This window comes from Aspergillus steynii, assembly GCF_002849105.1.
Source record: "Aspergillus steynii IBT 23096 chromosome Unknown P170scaffold_8, whole genome shotgun sequence".
In the NCBI taxonomy this organism is placed as follows: domain Eukaryota; kingdom Fungi; phylum Ascomycota; class Eurotiomycetes; order Eurotiales; family Aspergillaceae; genus Aspergillus; species Aspergillus steynii.
Genome location: NW_020194405.1, coordinates 1,284,285 through 1,301,430, shown reverse-complemented (window position 1 = coordinate 1,301,430; position 17,146 = coordinate 1,284,285). Strand labels below are relative to the sequence as shown.

The 17,146-nt window shown below is 53.1% G+C and overlaps 7 protein-coding genes across 7 annotated transcripts; 3 read left to right on the top strand and 4 right to left on the bottom strand.

The window, feature by feature from the left end:
* Positions 1 to 713: 713 nt before the first annotated feature.
* Positions 714 to 2,296, bottom strand: P170DRAFT_479682 (TBC domain-containing protein; the record flags this gene model as incomplete). Its single annotated transcript, XM_024853705.1, has 3 exons — positions 714 to 837; positions 978 to 1,744; positions 1,823 to 2,296. The coding sequence occupies 3 exons, from the start codon at positions 2,294 to 2,296 to the stop codon at positions 714 to 716; spliced, it is 1,365 nt and encodes a 454-aa protein (XP_024700461.1).
* Positions 2,297 to 2,594: 298 nt separating this feature from the next.
* On the bottom strand, positions 2,595 to 3,902 carry P170DRAFT_416151 (putative calmodulin). Its single transcript, XM_024847104.1, has 3 exons — positions 3,861 to 3,902; positions 3,334 to 3,796; positions 2,595 to 3,259 (listed from the first exon to the last, which is right to left on the bottom strand). The coding sequence occupies exons 1-3, from the start codon at positions 3,861 to 3,863 to the stop codon at positions 2,868 to 2,870; spliced, it is 858 nt and encodes a 285-aa protein (XP_024700460.1). The 5' UTR covers positions 3,864 to 3,902; the 3' UTR covers positions 2,595 to 2,867.
* Positions 3,903 to 4,764: 862 nt separating this feature from the next.
* On the top strand, positions 4,765 to 7,297 carry P170DRAFT_479680 (AFI1/MesA family protein; the record flags this gene model as incomplete). The annotated part of the gene is made up of 3 exons (XM_024853704.1): positions 4,765 to 5,414; positions 5,481 to 5,541; positions 5,606 to 7,297. 3 exons carry the CDS (start codon positions 4,765 to 4,767, stop codon positions 7,295 to 7,297), a joined length of 2,403 nt encoding a protein of 800 aa, XP_024700459.1.
* Positions 7,298 to 8,316: 1,019 nt separating this feature from the next.
* Positions 8,317 to 9,477, bottom strand: P170DRAFT_479679 (uncharacterized protein; the record flags this gene model as incomplete). The annotated part of the gene is made up of 1 exon (XM_024853703.1): positions 8,317 to 9,477. The coding sequence occupies one exon, from the start codon at positions 9,475 to 9,477 to the stop codon at positions 8,317 to 8,319; it is 1,161 nt and encodes a 386-aa protein (XP_024700458.1).
* An 880-nt stretch (positions 9,478 to 10,357) lies between these two features.
* Positions 10,358 to 12,168, top strand: P170DRAFT_440291 (pyridoxal kinase). The gene is made up of 6 exons (XM_024850043.1): positions 10,358 to 10,551; positions 10,630 to 10,640; positions 10,791 to 10,870; positions 10,945 to 11,157; positions 11,213 to 11,330; positions 11,388 to 12,168. The coding sequence occupies exons 1-6, from the start codon at positions 10,498 to 10,500 to the stop codon at positions 12,028 to 12,030; spliced, it is 1,119 nt and encodes a 372-aa protein (XP_024700457.1). The 5' UTR covers positions 10,358 to 10,497; the 3' UTR covers positions 12,031 to 12,168.
* P170DRAFT_440289 (deoxyuridine 5'-triphosphate nucleotidohydrolase) lies at positions 12,136 to 13,165 on the bottom strand. The gene is made up of 3 exons (XM_024850042.1): positions 12,720 to 13,165; positions 12,441 to 12,613; positions 12,136 to 12,375 (listed from the first exon to the last, which is right to left on the bottom strand). Exons 1-3 carry the CDS (start codon positions 13,057 to 13,059, stop codon positions 12,292 to 12,294), a joined length of 597 nt encoding a protein of 198 aa, XP_024700456.1. The 5' UTR covers positions 13,060 to 13,165; the 3' UTR covers positions 12,136 to 12,291.
* A 1,309-nt stretch (positions 13,166 to 14,474) lies between these two features.
* P170DRAFT_440288 (phosphotransferase family protein) lies at positions 14,475 to 16,363 on the top strand. The gene is made up of 3 exons (XM_024850041.1): positions 14,475 to 14,884; positions 14,951 to 15,246; positions 15,334 to 16,363. Exons 1-3 carry the CDS (start codon positions 14,786 to 14,788, stop codon positions 16,031 to 16,033), a joined length of 1,095 nt encoding a protein of 364 aa, XP_024700455.1. The 5' UTR covers positions 14,475 to 14,785; the 3' UTR covers positions 16,034 to 16,363.
* The last annotated feature ends 783 nt before the right edge of the window (positions 16,364 to 17,146 follow it).

Here is a 17,146-nt window from a genome sequence, read left to right as displayed (position 1 = left end):
TCCCTCCGCTTGAGTATCTCCAGAGCAATCCGATAACGAAGCTCCAGAAGATAAAAGAATGCACATCATCAATTCATCAATCATCTACCAAATCAACATCAACAAAATACAAATACAAATGCAAATCAAACCCTCCCCCGCGGTTTCTCCCTGGTTTCTTCATCGCATCGCATCGCATCGCATCATCTTCATCATGCGGTCATTCATCCATCAATAATACAATCAGTCAGTCAGTCAGTCAGTCAGTCAGTCAGTCAGTCAATCCGTCATCCGTCAGTAAAGGCGTGGGAAATAAATAGTACATCATCAACGGAGAAAAAAATAGCAAAAAATATGAAAAACGCCACATTAAAGTTCCAGCAGAGCAAGTTTCATCAGAGGTTCAGCTGCGGTGAGTAAAATCAGCCCGAACAAAAAAAAAAAAACAATAACGCAATAACACGATGTCTTGCAATCTGCCATATATCCATACATCATACACGTAAATAGATCACTTCTTCTATGGGAGTGAATTTGATAAAGGTCTTTAAGAAGTAGTGCGTAAAAATAGCGGGGGGAATAAGGAATAAGGAATAAGGAAGAGGGAGGAGAGAGGACAGACCCAGGTCAAGTCGAGTTGAGGGCCCCAAGCTGAGCTGAGTGGAGGCTGAGGCTGGGCTGGACAGGACTAGGCCGGGTGGAGGCGGAGCTGAGCTCAGGGACCACGACACGAACTATTTGGCATGGTCGATCAGTTCGGCATATAAGGGTTCCGGGATCTTTCGGACGATCAGGACGGTCAAGGCGATGATTTCTTTGGCGTCGAGAGGAGGAAAGGATCGGAGGATTTTGTTGGGACTGGAGAATCCGGCAAAAACATGATGGGTCAGTTTGTGATGCGTAGATATGAGGTGTCGATTGGACCCTCGGCTTTCTTGCTCTTGGTTCTGCCGAGTTGCTCGTGGTGGCCAGAAATAGAACAAAACAAAACAACATACCTTGGGTTTTCCAGGATGGTGTCCCTCATCCGGATCAGTTGGGCCACGATACACAGGATGTTCAAATGGGGCCCGTAGGCGAAGAGAAAGTCCCAGAGATGGAGGACCTCCGGCAGCGGAGGCGTACAGGCACAGAGGGTTAAGACGGATGGGAACGCATAGAGTTTGGCCTGCATTCCCTTGGAGAACAGATACGCCGCTAGCTTGGGTTCGACGATCTCCAGACACCGGTCGACCAGAAGAAGACCGCGATGGACGCCGTCCATGGCGCCGCGGATGTAACCGGGGCATTCGCGCGTGACAAAGGAATGGAATAGGGCGAAGGCCTCGACCTCGCTGCGGGCGGCGTAGAGGAAGGGCGCGCACAGCACGTTCATGCCCTGCACGTAGATCGCCGAGTCGCTGGTGACGTAGCCGCCTCTGCTGCTGGGCGTGGAATAATTCGGGTCGCTGTCTTCTTCCGCGATGCTCGGGGGCGTGTTGATCAAGAGCTCCATCTCGCGTCGTCGCGACGACGGTCGGGACTTGTAACGATGCCGGTTCTTGACGTCATGGAGCTTCCATGCGACTGCGTTGAGGAGTCGGATGAGGCTGGCTTCGGTGACGCGGCGTTTGAATAGCGGGTCGGTGGCCAGCGTCCGGAAGGTATCGTTGCGGATTTTCGTATAGGCTGGGGATCGGCCGCGATGGATGAGAGAGAGATACTCGTCGGTCGGGACGGGGGAGATTTCGAGAAGGGCTAACCAGAGGTAGACCCGGTACGTTGACTGTCGGGCGGTTAGTTCGTTGTCTCTCCTTTTAGTTATTGTGTAGGATGAGGTCGGCCTCATTTTTTTTCTTCATACCATGCCATCGCCATCTGCTTCCACCCTCGTAGACAAGACCAAATACCTCAACTCCTGCAGTCCCTCCCGAATGTTCCCTTGCTGAGGGCCGTCGCGTAGCAGCGTCTCCAACGCCGACCTCTTCAACCCGAATCCCGAGCCGGTTTTCCTGCCTGGTCGTCTTTGCGTTGCTATAGCCGGCGGGTCACGAGTGCTAGCATCGCTGTTGGATCTTGCACGACGATGGGTCCGTAGTCGTACGGGCGAGTCGAGATGAGCGGGTGGCTGGGGAAGCAGCTCGTCGGGACCGACGGAGGAGCGCCCAGTCGACGACGCCTGAGAAGTCGGGGCGCCAAACGAGGAATTCGAGGAGAGAATCTGGTGGGACTGGATCTTTCGGAGACCTCGCATCGTTCGCGGCGAAGGTGACCCCGCCAGAGCGGCGAGATTCAGCTGGGCTTGGGTGGGATGGGAGGAGGAGGAAGAGGAAGACATGATGAATGGGGCTGGCTTTGTCGAGATTTATGCCTGCATGAACCTGCCACAGGAACCAACCATCTTCCTGGTCCTTGGGGATTTAGGGAGAAACAGAAGCGGGTCAACGAGGCCCAGGCGAGGGATTCATGAATCTTTGAGACTTGAGTAAGGAGGCAGGTTCCGGGTTAGTCTCCTTTTTTTGTCTTTTTTTTTTTTTTTTTTTTCTTTTCTTTTCTTTTCTGTCAGTCTTTTTCTCGCAGGTGGATATGCGGGGACACGCGACGCGCTGCAGGCAACTGCAGTTAATTTGGATTAAGGAGAATGGAATTGATTAGCTTGCAGTTGCTATGGTTATGGCGACGGCATGGAGCCGATTTTCAATAGTTTCTTCCCTTCACCGGCCAATCGGTGGACCCGCAGCGCTGAGACAAGACAAAGAAACAGACAACCAGAGGGGCATAGCAAGTTGATCCGGTCACTATGACCGATGACCTATGAACTAGACCGTTAAACGCCAAATCCCGAGTCCCAGATCCCATATCATATTCCATCTTTAGTATTCATACTCGTTGATGCTCGTGAATTCCCCTCAGTTCTCGCGCCGTCCGTTCTCCGTCCCTCCCATCACGCCGTCAACAAATTCCTGGTACCGAAACACGTCCCCTCTCTTGCCTCCCATCTGTCCAGTTTTCCCTCCAAAGACTCGGCGTCCGGTGAACCCGTTCAGAACCTCGTTGATTTCCCGTTCCGTTAACGGCGCTTCGCCGGCCTCCGGGGCCGTGTGTAGAAGCGCATCCCGCAGCTCCGCCACGTCGATCTGGCCGCTGTCGTCTTCGTCAAAGGCAGCGAGTCCGTTCAATAATTCCTGTCGGGACGAGAGAGGGGCGAGTAGACTGGATAGTATATTCAAGAATGTAGGAAAGTTAATCGTCTGAGGTCCGGTGGGCGGAAAGAATCGCGATGTCATCGAAGCGTCCTGGCCTGATTTCCATGCCCATTAGCATCCTAAATTCTATCGATGCACATGGCAGTGTCGAAGAACGGGGCTGTCTCACCGATGTTAACCAGCACATCTGCCACATCTTCCTTATCCACCGAGCCGTCGTTATCGCGGTCGAGCACCTGGAATGCTTCTCGGATCTCTCGCAATTGCGCCGGGGTCAACTGGGCCGCTGCATCGGACGAGGCGGCCATCATGTTGGTCGTCTTGGTACCTATTAGGGGCGACGTATCGGGTGAACTCGCTCCTCTTGTCGGCGATGAGGGTGGATCACGAGAAAACCGCGGCTGCGGGATGGGGCTTCTGTTGCGCGGCGACACATCTTCGTTTTCGACGGTGTAGGACTGATTGAGCTTGCTGGGAGACTGGACGGGAGTATATCGGCCGGGGGAGCTGCCCGGGGTCACTGGACGGCCCTGCGAGGGAGGCGAGTTGGGAGTGGAGGGTCGACGAAAGGGCGATGCTCGCGGGGAGCCAAACGATAACGGGGAGGGTCGAAACGGAGCGTTGGGAGTGACCTGGACGGTAGGGACAGAGAGTGAGCGCGGGACGAGGGGATTGAGCCAGATGGCAGCGACCTACCATGGTTACTGTAATTCAAAGAAAGGGTGAGGCGATGATCCGAGGATGGAGTATACAATCCCAACAGGAAGGCAGACAAACAGCCAAACAAACACCGGCGGAAGTCGGCCCGAGCGAGCACGTGTGGGGATTGACTTGTCGCCCACGACTTGACGGAGTCGCCTTCTAGAAGGATTCGCCTGCTGGAAAACTGCCGATTGCCTGTCTGCGTCTTGACCGACATTCCTTCGTTCTTCTTAACTGCCTGTCCATTGTACTGTACAAGTGACACCTACGCAGTATAAGTTATGCTGGAACACCACGCTTAGTCATCCACCTGCGCTCGCGATGCTTCAGTCTGGCATTGCATTCATCCACCGTCCATTCCTCAATCATTCGAGCTGTCAGAGCCTCAGAACGAGCCTCGTCAAGTCCCACCTCCCCCCTGGTCGATGGTCGTCCGCTGGATCGGAATGGCCTCGGCGAATCGATCTGGATCCAAGGACTGCTGGTGTTCCCGCCGATTGATTTTCCCCGCTGTGGAGATCTGGTGCGTGCGGTTTGGAGGCTTCACTTCCTCCCCTTTCTTTTTCCCCTGAATCCGTCGATCAGCCCTCCCAATCCTCCGAGACTCTCCGCCATGCTCCTCTGATGCGGCGTCGTCCAATGGACTGACTGTCAATCCATTGATTGAATTTCTTTCTTCCACTTTTTGCCTGGCTTCCCTCCCTCCCTCGGTGTCATCGAGTGGTCGATTGAGCGATTGATCGATCCCGTGCATGCTTCTGGAGTATGCGGTGCCAATTGTCGTCGACCCTATCATCTGTCTCCGATTGCCACGAGCTCGTCCCCAGTCATTGATTCCCTCGCATTCTTGCCCGAGCCCTATCTGTCCTCCGCTCCTCTAAGCCCCCCTCGAAAGAAGATGAGCCTCTCACTTCCGTTCCGACCCTCCGACGACCCTGCTCAGTCGTTATCGAAACCGATCAGCCTCTCCAAATCGAACAGTCTCCGCCGCCTATCCCCGTCTCCCTCCATCTCACACACCCGTACGCCGAGCGATTCCCGCTCCTTCCTGCGACAGCGCTCCGTGGAAAATGTCGCCGGCATTTCGGCCCCGGGCTCCAAACCTCGGCGGTACAAGTCGCAGTACCCTCGTGATTCCTCCGACCGCCATGTCGAATACATCCTCGTCGCTTCCTTCCACATTGACCGGGGTCCGATCATGGAGCACCAGTACCCGGCTCCCATTAGCGGCGACGAAAGCATGTTGGCAGAGCTGATGCTTCCGGATCAGACCCACGTGCGGAGCCAGGATTGGACGATCTTCTTCCTTCACAAGGATACGAGTGCCGACGAAGATGACGATTCCGTGACCGGAAAGCCGAAGAAGAAAAAGAAAAAGAAGGCGGACCGGTCTCCGGTCGATGGCGACCTGGAGAGTCTGGATGAGGATGTCGACGAGGCCAGCGACGATGACGAGGAGAGTAGTGACGAGGAGGAGGGTGGCGAAGGCCCGCCTCTGATGTATGTCCTCAATCTTGTAAATACGAAGCAGGATAACTCGGTAAAACGGTATGTGATTATAATTCCCTCCCAACTGTGGCGGCTTGATCGGTATGGCTAAGATGATCCATACAGAGGTGCGGTGGTTAAGGCCATGGCCATATGTACACGCCACTCGTTTCTTCATATATATAAGGTACCTTTTATACCCGTCCTGTATTCTGGAGGAGACAAAAAGAACTGACACTGCGGTTCAATAGCCCCTACTCCTCCTGGCTTTAGAAGATTACTTCAAATCCCCCTATCCCGAAACCTTGGCCTCGCTGTACGATGCTGTGAACAACATGGACCTCTCGTTGATGCCCAAAATGTCTCTCCTGGAACGACAAATATTGCAGGCCAGTAACTCTAAAGACATATTTCTTGAAAAGTTCGAGCAAATGGTCCAGCAGCGGATGGCTGACGAAGGCCGGCCTGACTACGACCTCGAATCTCCACCGTCCCCGAAGAGGCCAGCGCCGCCCCGGTATGCGCTCCCCCGAGATACGCATGAGTACGAATCCAAAGTCGTCTACAACGATATCCCGATTCCGGTCAAAGTGCCGACCGTGATCTGGCCCGAAATCGTCGGCGACTTTTCCTTGATCAAGCTCGTCCAAACCTTCTCCGGCCCTCATTCCACGACGCCCCAGCCATTCCCGATTCACCCCCATCTCACCACCAGTGGCCCTTATACTCATCCGATCATCGTTCTCGTGAACGCAATGCTGACCCAGAAACGGGTGGTATTCCTGGGTCACAATCGTCCCTCGGGAGAGGTGGCGGAGGCCGTGCTGGCTGCCTGTGCCATCGCCTCAGGCGGAATTCTTCGTGGATTCACAAGACATGCCTTCCCTTACACTGACCTGACCAAGATTGATGACCTCCTGAAAGTGCCGGGCTTCATCGCCGGCGTGACGAATCCCACCTTTGCAAACCATCCCGAGTGGTGGGATCTCCTCTGCGATCTCCCGACCGGCCGAATGAAGATCAGTAGCCATATTGAGCCGGCGCCGGTCACCGAAGGTCTGCTGTATTTCCAACAGCAGACTACAGTGAACTACCATCCTGCAAACGCCCAAACTGATCCCACGGGCGACAATCTGTTCATGGAAGATGTGCAGCGAGGTATCACCAATCGGTATGGGGAGAATGCCATCCGAGCGAAATGGCGCGCCTACATCACCAAGTTTGCGCGCGTGGCTGCTGCCTTCGAGGAGACTGTTTACGGTGCATCCAATCTGCACATAATCGGTCCCAACGAGGAGTTGTCACCCGAAAGCCCCAGCGGGCTCCAGGCCGATCCTCTCGATCCGACCACACTGCGCGGGCATGGTTACGTCTGGCCCGACGAGGGTTCCAAGCAACGGGAACTGTTGGCTTCCGTTTCCAGGATTGAGGGATGGCGGACCACGCGATCTTACTACTCCTTCATTCAAGACATTGCCGCCATGTATTATCCTGCGCGACCAATCCAAAAACCCGACTTGGCCCACCATCATGACCGACTGCGGGCCCTGAAGCTCCCCGCCCAGGAGGCAGGGGCCATCTACATCGCCTTTGCCCACGCAGTCAAGGATTATGCCGGCATCTGTCAGCTCCTCACCGTCACCCCGGAAAGCCAAGCCGGCCTCTTCTACCTGAGCATGGGTCTCTTCCATTCCGATCAGACTGTGCGCGAAGCGACCGTAGATCTGCTCGAACGGATCGCCGCTCATCCGGCAGGTCGGCACTTCTGGTCCCAGCTCAACCGCTTTGCAAAGCTCGCCTTCTTCCGGGTCAAACGGGAGCGAGAAAGCGCGCAAAGCCCGATCTCGCTCCCCGAAACGGCGACGACGGCAACGGGGTTCGGCGAGCCCCAAAGTCTCGTCGGAGTCGCGCTGGGCAGCAGCGGTATACCGAGACCAAGTTGATCTGTACGGTCGGTTCTTCATCAAACACATCTTCCTCCTTGAACCTCTGCTCCCTCGACCTCAGCGCCTATCCTATACATAACATCCTGACACATACCACACCTGTTCATCACACCTATCCGCTGGATGGCGCCAATATACTTGCACGAACCTTTTCTTCCTTTTCCATTTCCTTTCCATTTCCACCGACACCCGCATTCAGTATTTCTAGTATATTGAAAGAATTCAAACCAGATCATGATATGACTGTTTACGACAGATATTTATCTTCTTCTTTTGCTTCTCTTTTTCCTTTCAAGAAAATACATTTCCCATATTATATGTTTTATTTAGTCTTTTTCTTTTCTTCTCTTTGTTCTTCCATTTTCCTCTGAGTCTAGGCTGGATAGACCTTGATTGATCATTTACATTTCCTACCGGGTATGTCAAACAGGTATAGATGGATGATCGCAGCTAGCCGTCATTTGTAGCTTTCATTTCTTGTCTTATCATTCCATGTCAATGATCCGCAATGTTACACATTGTGTCTTACCTATTATCATCCATGTGCGACATTCTAATTGACTATGTATGACATGTCATCATGCGGAACGTGAAAAGATAAAAGAGACAAAGAAAAGAGACAAAGCCATCAGTTAAAAAATAATTAAATTTAAGTATAAACATTAAGGTAAACTGGCTAGCGATATAATAGAGCAAGCAGCATATATACCGTGCCATGAGTTCAGGCCAAGACAGACAAGGAAAGCAATGTCAACAGAAAAAAAAAAAAAAAATAGCAAAAGCCAGTCGCTGTCGTAACCCGTAAATAGCCATGACCTGGATGAGTAGGTCCCATTGAAGAAGAGAATTAAAAAGAAAATTAAGGCAATATCAGAGGGATAGAATGAAACTAAAACAAAAGCACGAGGGGAATCTGCAGCGGTCTATAAACGCGGGAAAAGGGAATGAATGGAATGGAGAGGGAGAGAATATAGGAAGTGTACAAAGAGGGAGGGAGTGGAGAGACGGGGAAGCGATTATAGCGACCCTAAGAAGATGACAGCCAGGCATAATGCAACAATGTATTGCAGAGATAGGCCCGGACGGCCGGCAGTCCACGACGCAGCTGAACTGAGCAGCTTATCCTCGCCCACAGTAATATTGACATTTGCAAAGTCGGAGCCGCATTTGCTGTTGACACCCTGGGCGGAGGGAAGGTACGAGCGGACGAGAAATTGACCGTCCTTCTCGGCGAATTTGGCGAAGAGGTCCATGGAGGCTTGGAGACACTTGTTGCATGTGGGATAGGGGGCGCTAGTGATGGCGTCGTCGAAGGGGATAAAGTATACGCCGTAGTCGGCTGAGTTGTCGCTGCTGGTGGCGGCGTCCACGAAGCAGTAGTCGGATGTCTTGGGGTTCTTGAGGCAGGTGGCCCGGTAGATGGGCTCATAAGCGACCATATTGGTGTAAGCGTCCGTCACAATAGTATTCCCTTCTTCGTAGTCCTCACCGCAGGCATCCTTTTTGAGGAGACGGCCGGCAAGGTCGGTCATGTATGCGGAACATTGATCAGCGTCCGCACTGCAGGAGATGTCGAGGACGTGCGAGAGGGCCGTGGCGGAGCGGACAGTTTGAAAGAAGGAGTGGGAGTTGCGAAGGAGCATGGACATAGCATGACAGTTGGTGAACGTGGAATTGGACAGGAAATCGTTGACGAAAGTTTCGCAGGTGCTGGACGTAAAGTTGGTTCTGGTGCTGGTATCAAAAGGTTCAGGCATGTCTTTGCTATTTGCCCGTCCGACCAGGCTGGATAGTTCACCACCCCCTGTTCGATCATGGTCGTCCGAGGCGACGAGAATCGGGAGCGACGCGGCCATGTCGCTGAGACTCGGATCCAGTTCGAGGGTAACATCTCGGCGGAGAACGTGGTTCCATTGAGCACGTTCCTGTGGAGAATGAGATACGTCTTCGAGATCATCGTGGACAAGCTCCTTATCCGACGGGGAGACAGACGGTAGAGAGCGCAAAGCATTGAGTTCCGATCGGGCGTCTGCAGGTAGAACGGATGCAGCGACAACGGAAGGAATCGCGAGGAGAATCCATACACATAGAAGGAGACGGGGAATTACAGGACGCTGGTGAGAAGCATGTAAACTACTGGATGGTCGGGATGCCGACGCTCGGACACAAGTGATCATGATGAACAATAGAAATAAAAAAAGAGCGACGCTGTCAGACAACGGCATATAAGATAAAGAATGAAGGTCTAAAAAGAAAGGAAAAGGAGAGAATGTTTATTGAAGGGGCATGGCCAAAATCACTGCCTTGCTTGAGGGCATAAGCGGTGGTTGGGAGAAACTAAACGTGGTGTGGACGAGAGAACAACGCGTCCATCCAAAACGCAAGGAATAGGCACCACGGGGGTGAGAAGGGGAGGGAGAGAAAAAGAAAGAAAGGGGGTGGTATATACACAGAAGGGTTGAAAGGGAAAAAAACCTGAGGCCGTACAGGAATCAAGATGGGAGAGAGGGCCCAGTCCCCAGTCAAGTACAGCCAGTCAGGGAGACTGGCCGGATGGTAGCGACTCTAGCGAGAGTGTTCTGGACCGGGCCAAGCAGCCTCGGGCTTGGATTTTATTCTTAGAAGTGACACGATTGGTCCAGGCACTAGCTCGCTGCTAGTCATGTCGGACCAGGGGTGCTCCCATTATTCATGCTTGCAGGAGACGGACCGGGAGGACATCGCTACCAAGTCAGCATCAGCAACAGAGCTCATTGGAAGATCAGACAGAACAAAAGAGAGAAAGGAAGATGATGGAAGAATCCAGGCGAGGCCATCGCATGACACGGACACGGGCGCTTGGACAGGCTGACGGGGCCATTCCTTGACCAGAGCAGACTTCCGGAGCAAAAAGAAGATTAAGTTAAAAGTACGAGAGAAAGCGAACGGAAGCGCGAAATCCACCGCGGCCCCGTTGGCCAATCAGCGCGCAGCGGAGGTCCCACGCGTTCCCACTCCGGCGCTAAACCCGATCGGGACCGGATGGTTACCTCATCCGAACGACGAGCCAAGAATCCATGGATATCATAATATCTGCGATCTGCCGTCAACCCCTCCGTCGCTGCCCCTCGTCCCCGGCCATCCTGCCTATATTGGGCCTGCATATCTGCTTCCATCTATTGCACCTGTCTACCGGTCCCTGCAAATCTCCACCCGTCATGTCTGCAGACCCATTGGTCCCCGAGACGAGGGTCCTGGCGGTCGCAAGTCATGTAAGTCGAGCCGATCTTTAGATACCCCACATCATCATCTAGCTGTTCCGAGGACTATAAACTGATGGTTTCACATAGGTGGTCTATGGGTATGTCATGTACTCCAATATTTCGTCTCCATTTCGAGTCGGTGTCCTCTTGATTCTTGAGGCACCTCTCGCTGGTCTATGTTACACGCAGATCTTGACATGATCCCAACTCCAAATTCTCCAGGTCTGGCTGACAGACCAAACTTCCAGCTATGTCGGCAACAAGATGGCAACGCTTGTGATGCAGTCCTTGGGCTGCGACGTCTCACCCTTGAACACGGTTCATTTCAGTGAGTCATCCCGCCTGTTGTGTGGCCAGCATCTATCAGCACGTGTGGGCACTCTAACGGCCGTTTCATGATAGGCAATCATGCGGGCTACCGGCAACTTAAGGGGACTAGAGCCACGGCCGATGAGATCACTGCTCTATACGAAGGTCTATGCCAGAGTCACCTAACGGACTTTGATGTCATGTTGTCGGGATATACACCCAGCGCCGCCGCCGTCGAGGCTGTCGGAGCCATCGGGCAAGATCTTCAGCGCAAGGCCGAGAAGAATCCCGGCTCCTTCTTCTGGGGTAGGTTTAATGGGTTCTTTAGCAGCTCTTCTCGTTGTGTTAACCGCAATTTCAGTTTTGGATCCGGTCATGGGGGACCTGGGTCGCCTCTACGTCAACGATGATGTGGTCCCGGCCTATAAGAAAACCATCAAACATGCCGATTTGATTCTCCCCAATCAATTCGAGGCAGAGTAAGTCGGAAGCTCGATCTGTTGCTTTGCGACGCCTCGTTAATGGCCTACCTACAGAGTTCTCTCCGGAATCAAGATCACCTCTCTCAGCACCCTCGCCGAAGCCATCACCGTGATCCACGCGACCTACAACGTCCCCCACGTCATCATCACCTCTGTCCAACTGTCCAAACTCCCCGAATCGTCATCGGCAGCCGCGGCCCAGTCTCCTAACAACCTGACTGTCATCGGCTCCACCACGAAATCCGACGGGTCGCCGCGGCTCTTCCGTGTCGATGTCCCTGCCCTAGACTGCTTCTTCTCCGGAACCGGAGACATGTTCGCCGCGTTAACTGTCGCCCGGCTGCGGGAGGCCGTTTTCGCCGCCGGTCCTCAATTACGAACGACCAAGTCCTGGGTCTCGCCGGACGACGTCAAAGCCGCCGACCTTCCTCTCGCCCAGACCACCGTGAAAGTACTAGCCAGCATGCACAGCGTGCTGGAGAAGACCATGGAGGCGCGTAATGCCGAACTAGTGGCCACCTCCGGCCAAGTCAACGAGCAGCTTGACGCCGAAGAAAGGCAAAAACAGGAGCATCTGCGACACACCAAAGCCGCCGAGGTCCGACTCGTGCGCAATGTGCAATACCTCCGCAACCCGGTTGTGGAGTTCAAGGTGCAGGAGTGGCGGACGGAGGATCTCCCCGCTCAGCTTCGATAAACGCTCCCAATCCTGTCATCAATCCTTATTCATTTCGGTGAGATATATATATAGACTACCAAAGTAGATGATAAAACGTGTGATGAGCCATAGTCCTTTATAACGGTCGAATTTCATGTCTAATCATGCATAGTTGTGCAGAATAAAATCTCATTATTTTCATTTATATAGCCAGCCACCCATCCCAAAATAAGTTTCTAGCATGCCATAAAATCATTCATATCCTCGTGCTCTTTTCTTGTCTTTCTCCCATATCTCCATCTAGTTGCCAGTGCTTCCAAAGCCGCCAGCACCACGCACACTCTCCTCCAGCTCCTCGACAACCATAACCTCAGGGGTATAGATCTAGAACCACCAAGTCAGCACCTCTCTTCGCAGAACACAAAGCAGACGGCCTGGAAACCACTTACCCTCTCCAACACCAACTGCGCAATACGGTCTCCCTCGTTGATCGTGAAATCGACCTCCGAGAAGTTAAACAGCAACACCTTCACCTCACCACGGTAGTCGGCATCGATGACACCCGCGCCGGTATCGATGAAATGCTTAGCGGCGAGACCACTGCGAGGGGCAACACGTCCGTCTGGGAAATGCCTCGTTAGCAAACCGGTCCTCAACGACGCCAAACTACTTGTTTTGTTTCCCCCTTTTCTTCGCGGGAACGGAGAGAGGGCAATGGGAAAGCTCACAGGTTCCCTCAGGCACAGCAACCGAGATACCCGTGTCAACCATCGCCTTGCCCTTGGCCGGGATGACAGTCTGCTTGGCGCTGTAGAGGTCGTAGCCGGCGGCGAAGGCAGAGCCGCGGGTCGGGGCACGGGCGGACTCGGTGAGTTTCTTGACGAGGAGGGGAGGGAGACGCTGAGCGGCGGCAGGGACGGTCATGTTGGCGGCGGCAGGAGTAGAATCGGCGTCGTTGGTGTTGGGCTTGGTGCGTTTGGCGATGGGAGAAGCAGGCAGGGAGGGAGGTTGATGGGTGGTGGTGGTGGTGGATTCGACGGTGGGAGGGGGAGTGGACTCCTTGGTCATGATATTTCTGGGATTGGGTTTGGTGAGTGGATTGAGGGGATGGAGGAGGGAGAGAAGAAGAGTAGAGGGAGGAATTGAGTTGAATTGCGGTGTAAATCGTGATGAGTGGCCCTTACTTTCACTCTTTTTTTTTTCGAGTGCGAGGGGAAGACGCGTCTGGCGGTGAGACGCGCACCGCGTTTAATGGGTGGGGCTGCCTCTACACAACTATACAAAGTACTAATGGTCACGATGAGATGGCATGTTGCACTCGAGGAATTAAATGGGGCCATAGTATCCATTGTTGTCTTCGAGTCGAGGTCTCAGAGCATAAATATCAAAAGCCCTCATCGGGGGTCGTTGAAAATTGAGGTTTAACCGAATTAGGAAATTTAATGGGAGCGCAGTCGATCGGGGATAATACTAGTCGATGCACAACATCTCGGAATTCGGATGATCTGAGGAGCTTTTACAGAGTAGACAGATAATTCTTGATTTCCCCCCTTGGTTATTTGTCTGTCCTAAGCCTCTCCGAAGAATAAAAGTTCCGACTCCTCGGCCGAAAAGACACGCCTCCGAAGCCAGTAGATCGATCGAGTCAGTGGCATTCAGGTATCATCTGGAGAAGGATGGCAGTTCTCTAAATTCCCGGTCATAGTCTGATCCAGTATTGACATCCATTCGGCGACCGCACAGACATTGATTGGTACCCTGCTAGTAGTACCTACCTATACATCGACTCGATAAACCGTATCCAATCAATATCCAACACTCCCAACAAACTACCCAGATGATCTACCAGGATCCGGCTTGAGGCCGAGGGACCAATGCCTGCACTCACAAGTGTTGGTTTGTGGATCCAACGGCATGCGGAGTGTGTTGTGTACTCCGTTTTCGACGTCTCCAATTAAGATCGAGTCAGGATGCACCCATTCGGGTGAGACTGGAGAGTGTTGTCAGTATGACTCTAAGGAGGAAACTCGCGCAAAGTTCATTGACAGCTTGGTTTATCAAAAAGAAAGTGGAGTTCCTCGTGACCCCATCGTTGGTGGCAACCGTCTCATGTCTGTGGGCGACATGTACGTGCTGTTGGTTGAGGCAGTAGTCATACTTGGACATTGTTCATGTGAAACGTGTTTGCGTCGGCCACCAGCACCTGTGTTGTATTTCAGTCGCAGCTGGAGAGAGCCTCGAAAGCAGGTGTCTAAAAGCTTGGTTGTACTGCGAAAATCTCTGGTTGGAGTACTATTGGTGCTCCTGGTTCCAGCAGTCTGGTAACCTGGTCAATGCTGCCAGAGACGACTGGACAGGTTTGCGTTTGTCGCCAACTGCCGACGGGTTTTCGCACCGCCCGTCAACACTGCATGAGCATTTCTGATGCGTGATTAGTAGATCGAATATCCTAGCTTCCACACGATGCAATCGACGAAGCTCACATGGCGAGGGTGAGGCCGGGGAAGTTCAGATGGATGAGATCAGACGGCAGGGCATGACTAAGAGGCCCGTAAACCGAGGCGCTCCCCGCAAATGCCAGGCCGTCGCAGTTTAGCCTCGGTCCGGTGCGACGACTTGGACTGAGCATCGCGATCGCCCTGTCCTCATTACCGAACCACCTATCATCCACCATGGGTCTACTGTTCAACTACACCCCAAGTTTCTTACTCACTTAGACATCACCCAATTCTCACTGCATCGACTCGCACTTGTCCGACACACGCCCTGATCCCCCCTATCCGCTTGTTTCGTCATGGCTGGAGCCGTACGTCAGCCGATCGACGTTCCTTCGCTGGAGCGCTACATCGACAAGAACGTGCCAATTATACAGACTCCGTTGGAGATCAAGCAAGTAGGTGCATCCGTGGTCAATGTCGCCGAGCGAACCCTGAGCTCGGGCTAACCAACGGCTCAACAGTTCGGTTTCGGACAATCGAATCCCACCTACCAGCTGATCGCCGCCGATGGAAAGAAATATGTGTTGCGCAAGAAACCTCCCGGCAAACTACTGTCGAAGACGGCACATAAAGTCGAGCGCGAATACAAGGTCATTCATGCCCTAGAGCAGACCGACGTCCCCGTACCGAAAGCCTATTGCCTCTGCGAGGATAGCAGCGTCGTTGGAACCCCATTCTATATCATGGAATTTTTGGACGGGCGAATATTCACCGACCCGGCCATGCCCGAAGTCGGCGCGGAGGAGAGAAATGCACTGTATGTCTGCCGTGATTGGGTGACATCCCTATGCTGTCCTCCCCCGCCCTCGTGACCCAGTTGCTAAGACCCTTGCTTGTCCTGCAGATGGAAAGACGCGGTCCACACGCTCGCCAAGTTTCATCGAGTCGTTCCCAAATCGATCGGATTGGAGGGGTTTGGGAAACCGTCGGGCTTCTATGATCGGCAGATTGCCACGTTCACAGCGGTCTCCAGGGCACAGTCCCAGGCGGTGGACGTCGAAAGCAAGGAGCCCGTGGGCGAATTACCGCATTTTATGGACATGGTACAGTTCTTCTCCAACAAGGCCACTCAGCCTCAGGACCGCGGCAGCCTGGTGCACGGCGACTACAAGATCGACAACATGGTCTTCCACAAGACGGAGCCGCGGGTGATTGGCATCCTGGACTGGGAGATGGCCACGGTGGGCCACCCGCTGTCGGACCTGTGCAATCTCACGAGCCCGTATTTCCTGGACGGTACGGATCACAAGACCGAGGAGTTCCAACCCGACGCCATTCCGGGCCTGCCCACGCGTGATGACTGCGTGCGGTGGTATCGCGACCTGGCGGGTTGGGACCCGACCCCTGATATACTTTGGGGCGACGCATTCTTTTCGTGGAGGAGCTCCGTGATCATGCAGGGTATCAAAGCTCGGTATGCGCTGAGACAGGCTAGCAGCGCTAGGGCGCAGGAGTATGCCCAAAAGACCGTGCCGCTTGCTTTGGGGGCGTGGGAACGGGTCCGACAAGTGCAAGCCGAATTGCCCCCAAAAGGCAAATTGTAAACCACCGACCCGGTTGCCCTCCCCCCCCTTCCTTCCGCGCTGGCTCTGTTCTCTCGGGGAATGAGGATGAAGGGATGGGTGGGATTGTGGAGTTGGGGTTTTATAGTTCGCGGCCCAGCGCCGCCTGCGGCCGCCGAATCTTCTTACTAAATGTGGCAAGCATAACGATTGACGCAGGATTTCTCAAACCGTTGACTCCCTGGTGGATATGAGATTAGGGTCGTCTTACTCTTATGCTCCGCAAGGATTTTGGATCTTCGGCTACTCCGTGTAATCCTGATATTCCTGTCAATCACTTGGCGTTGTTAGTTGACTAGAGTCATCTACGCAGTTAAATTTTATTTTATTTATTTTTTTTTTTTTTTAATTTTTTAAATTTTTTTTCTCTACCAGGAAAAAATCACTCAAAGTTCTCGCCAATGTCGGGGCCAGAAGCACGAAAGGAACTAGCAAACCCGGCAAGTTCGATGGAACGTAAGCATGCCAGTTGTCAAGGCTAACAAGGGGGAGGGGCCAATTTGTCCCGACTCCGAGGATGTATGCAAGCATACGGGGGAAACGATAGAAGTACCAAATACCACCCAACCCAGGTAGATTGCTCAGCAAGGCAAGGGCTCGTTCGGAATGAGGGCGATCGATAGGTAGTCTCGTATACAACACGAAACATGCAACTAGCAAGAGCCCGGGCCAGTGAACGATCACCAGCGCAGTGTCAGCAATGAGCCGCCTGGATACAAGATAATTGGGTGCGGCTCATATGATGCTTTTTTTCTTGATTATATTTATTTAATTTTTGATTATTATTATTATTTTCCAAAAGTCTCCGACCTTTCCCCCTTCTTTTCGCCGGCCGGAAAATCCACGAAGAATTTTCAACAGGATCACCTCGACCTCCCTAACTTCACACAATCCTTTCTCGGGCCGTGCACTGAAGGATTCACGACCTAGGTCTACCTGGGTTAAGAGAGTCTATCTGGCTCTCCACACAATGCAATTCCAGTAACCAGAATACGGAGTGGTCCCGCGGCGTGCCCCTGGCCCCCGAATCGAAAGATGAAGATCCAAACAATAAAGAAGAAAGAAACAAAAAAAAAAAAAAAAAAAAGGCAGGGA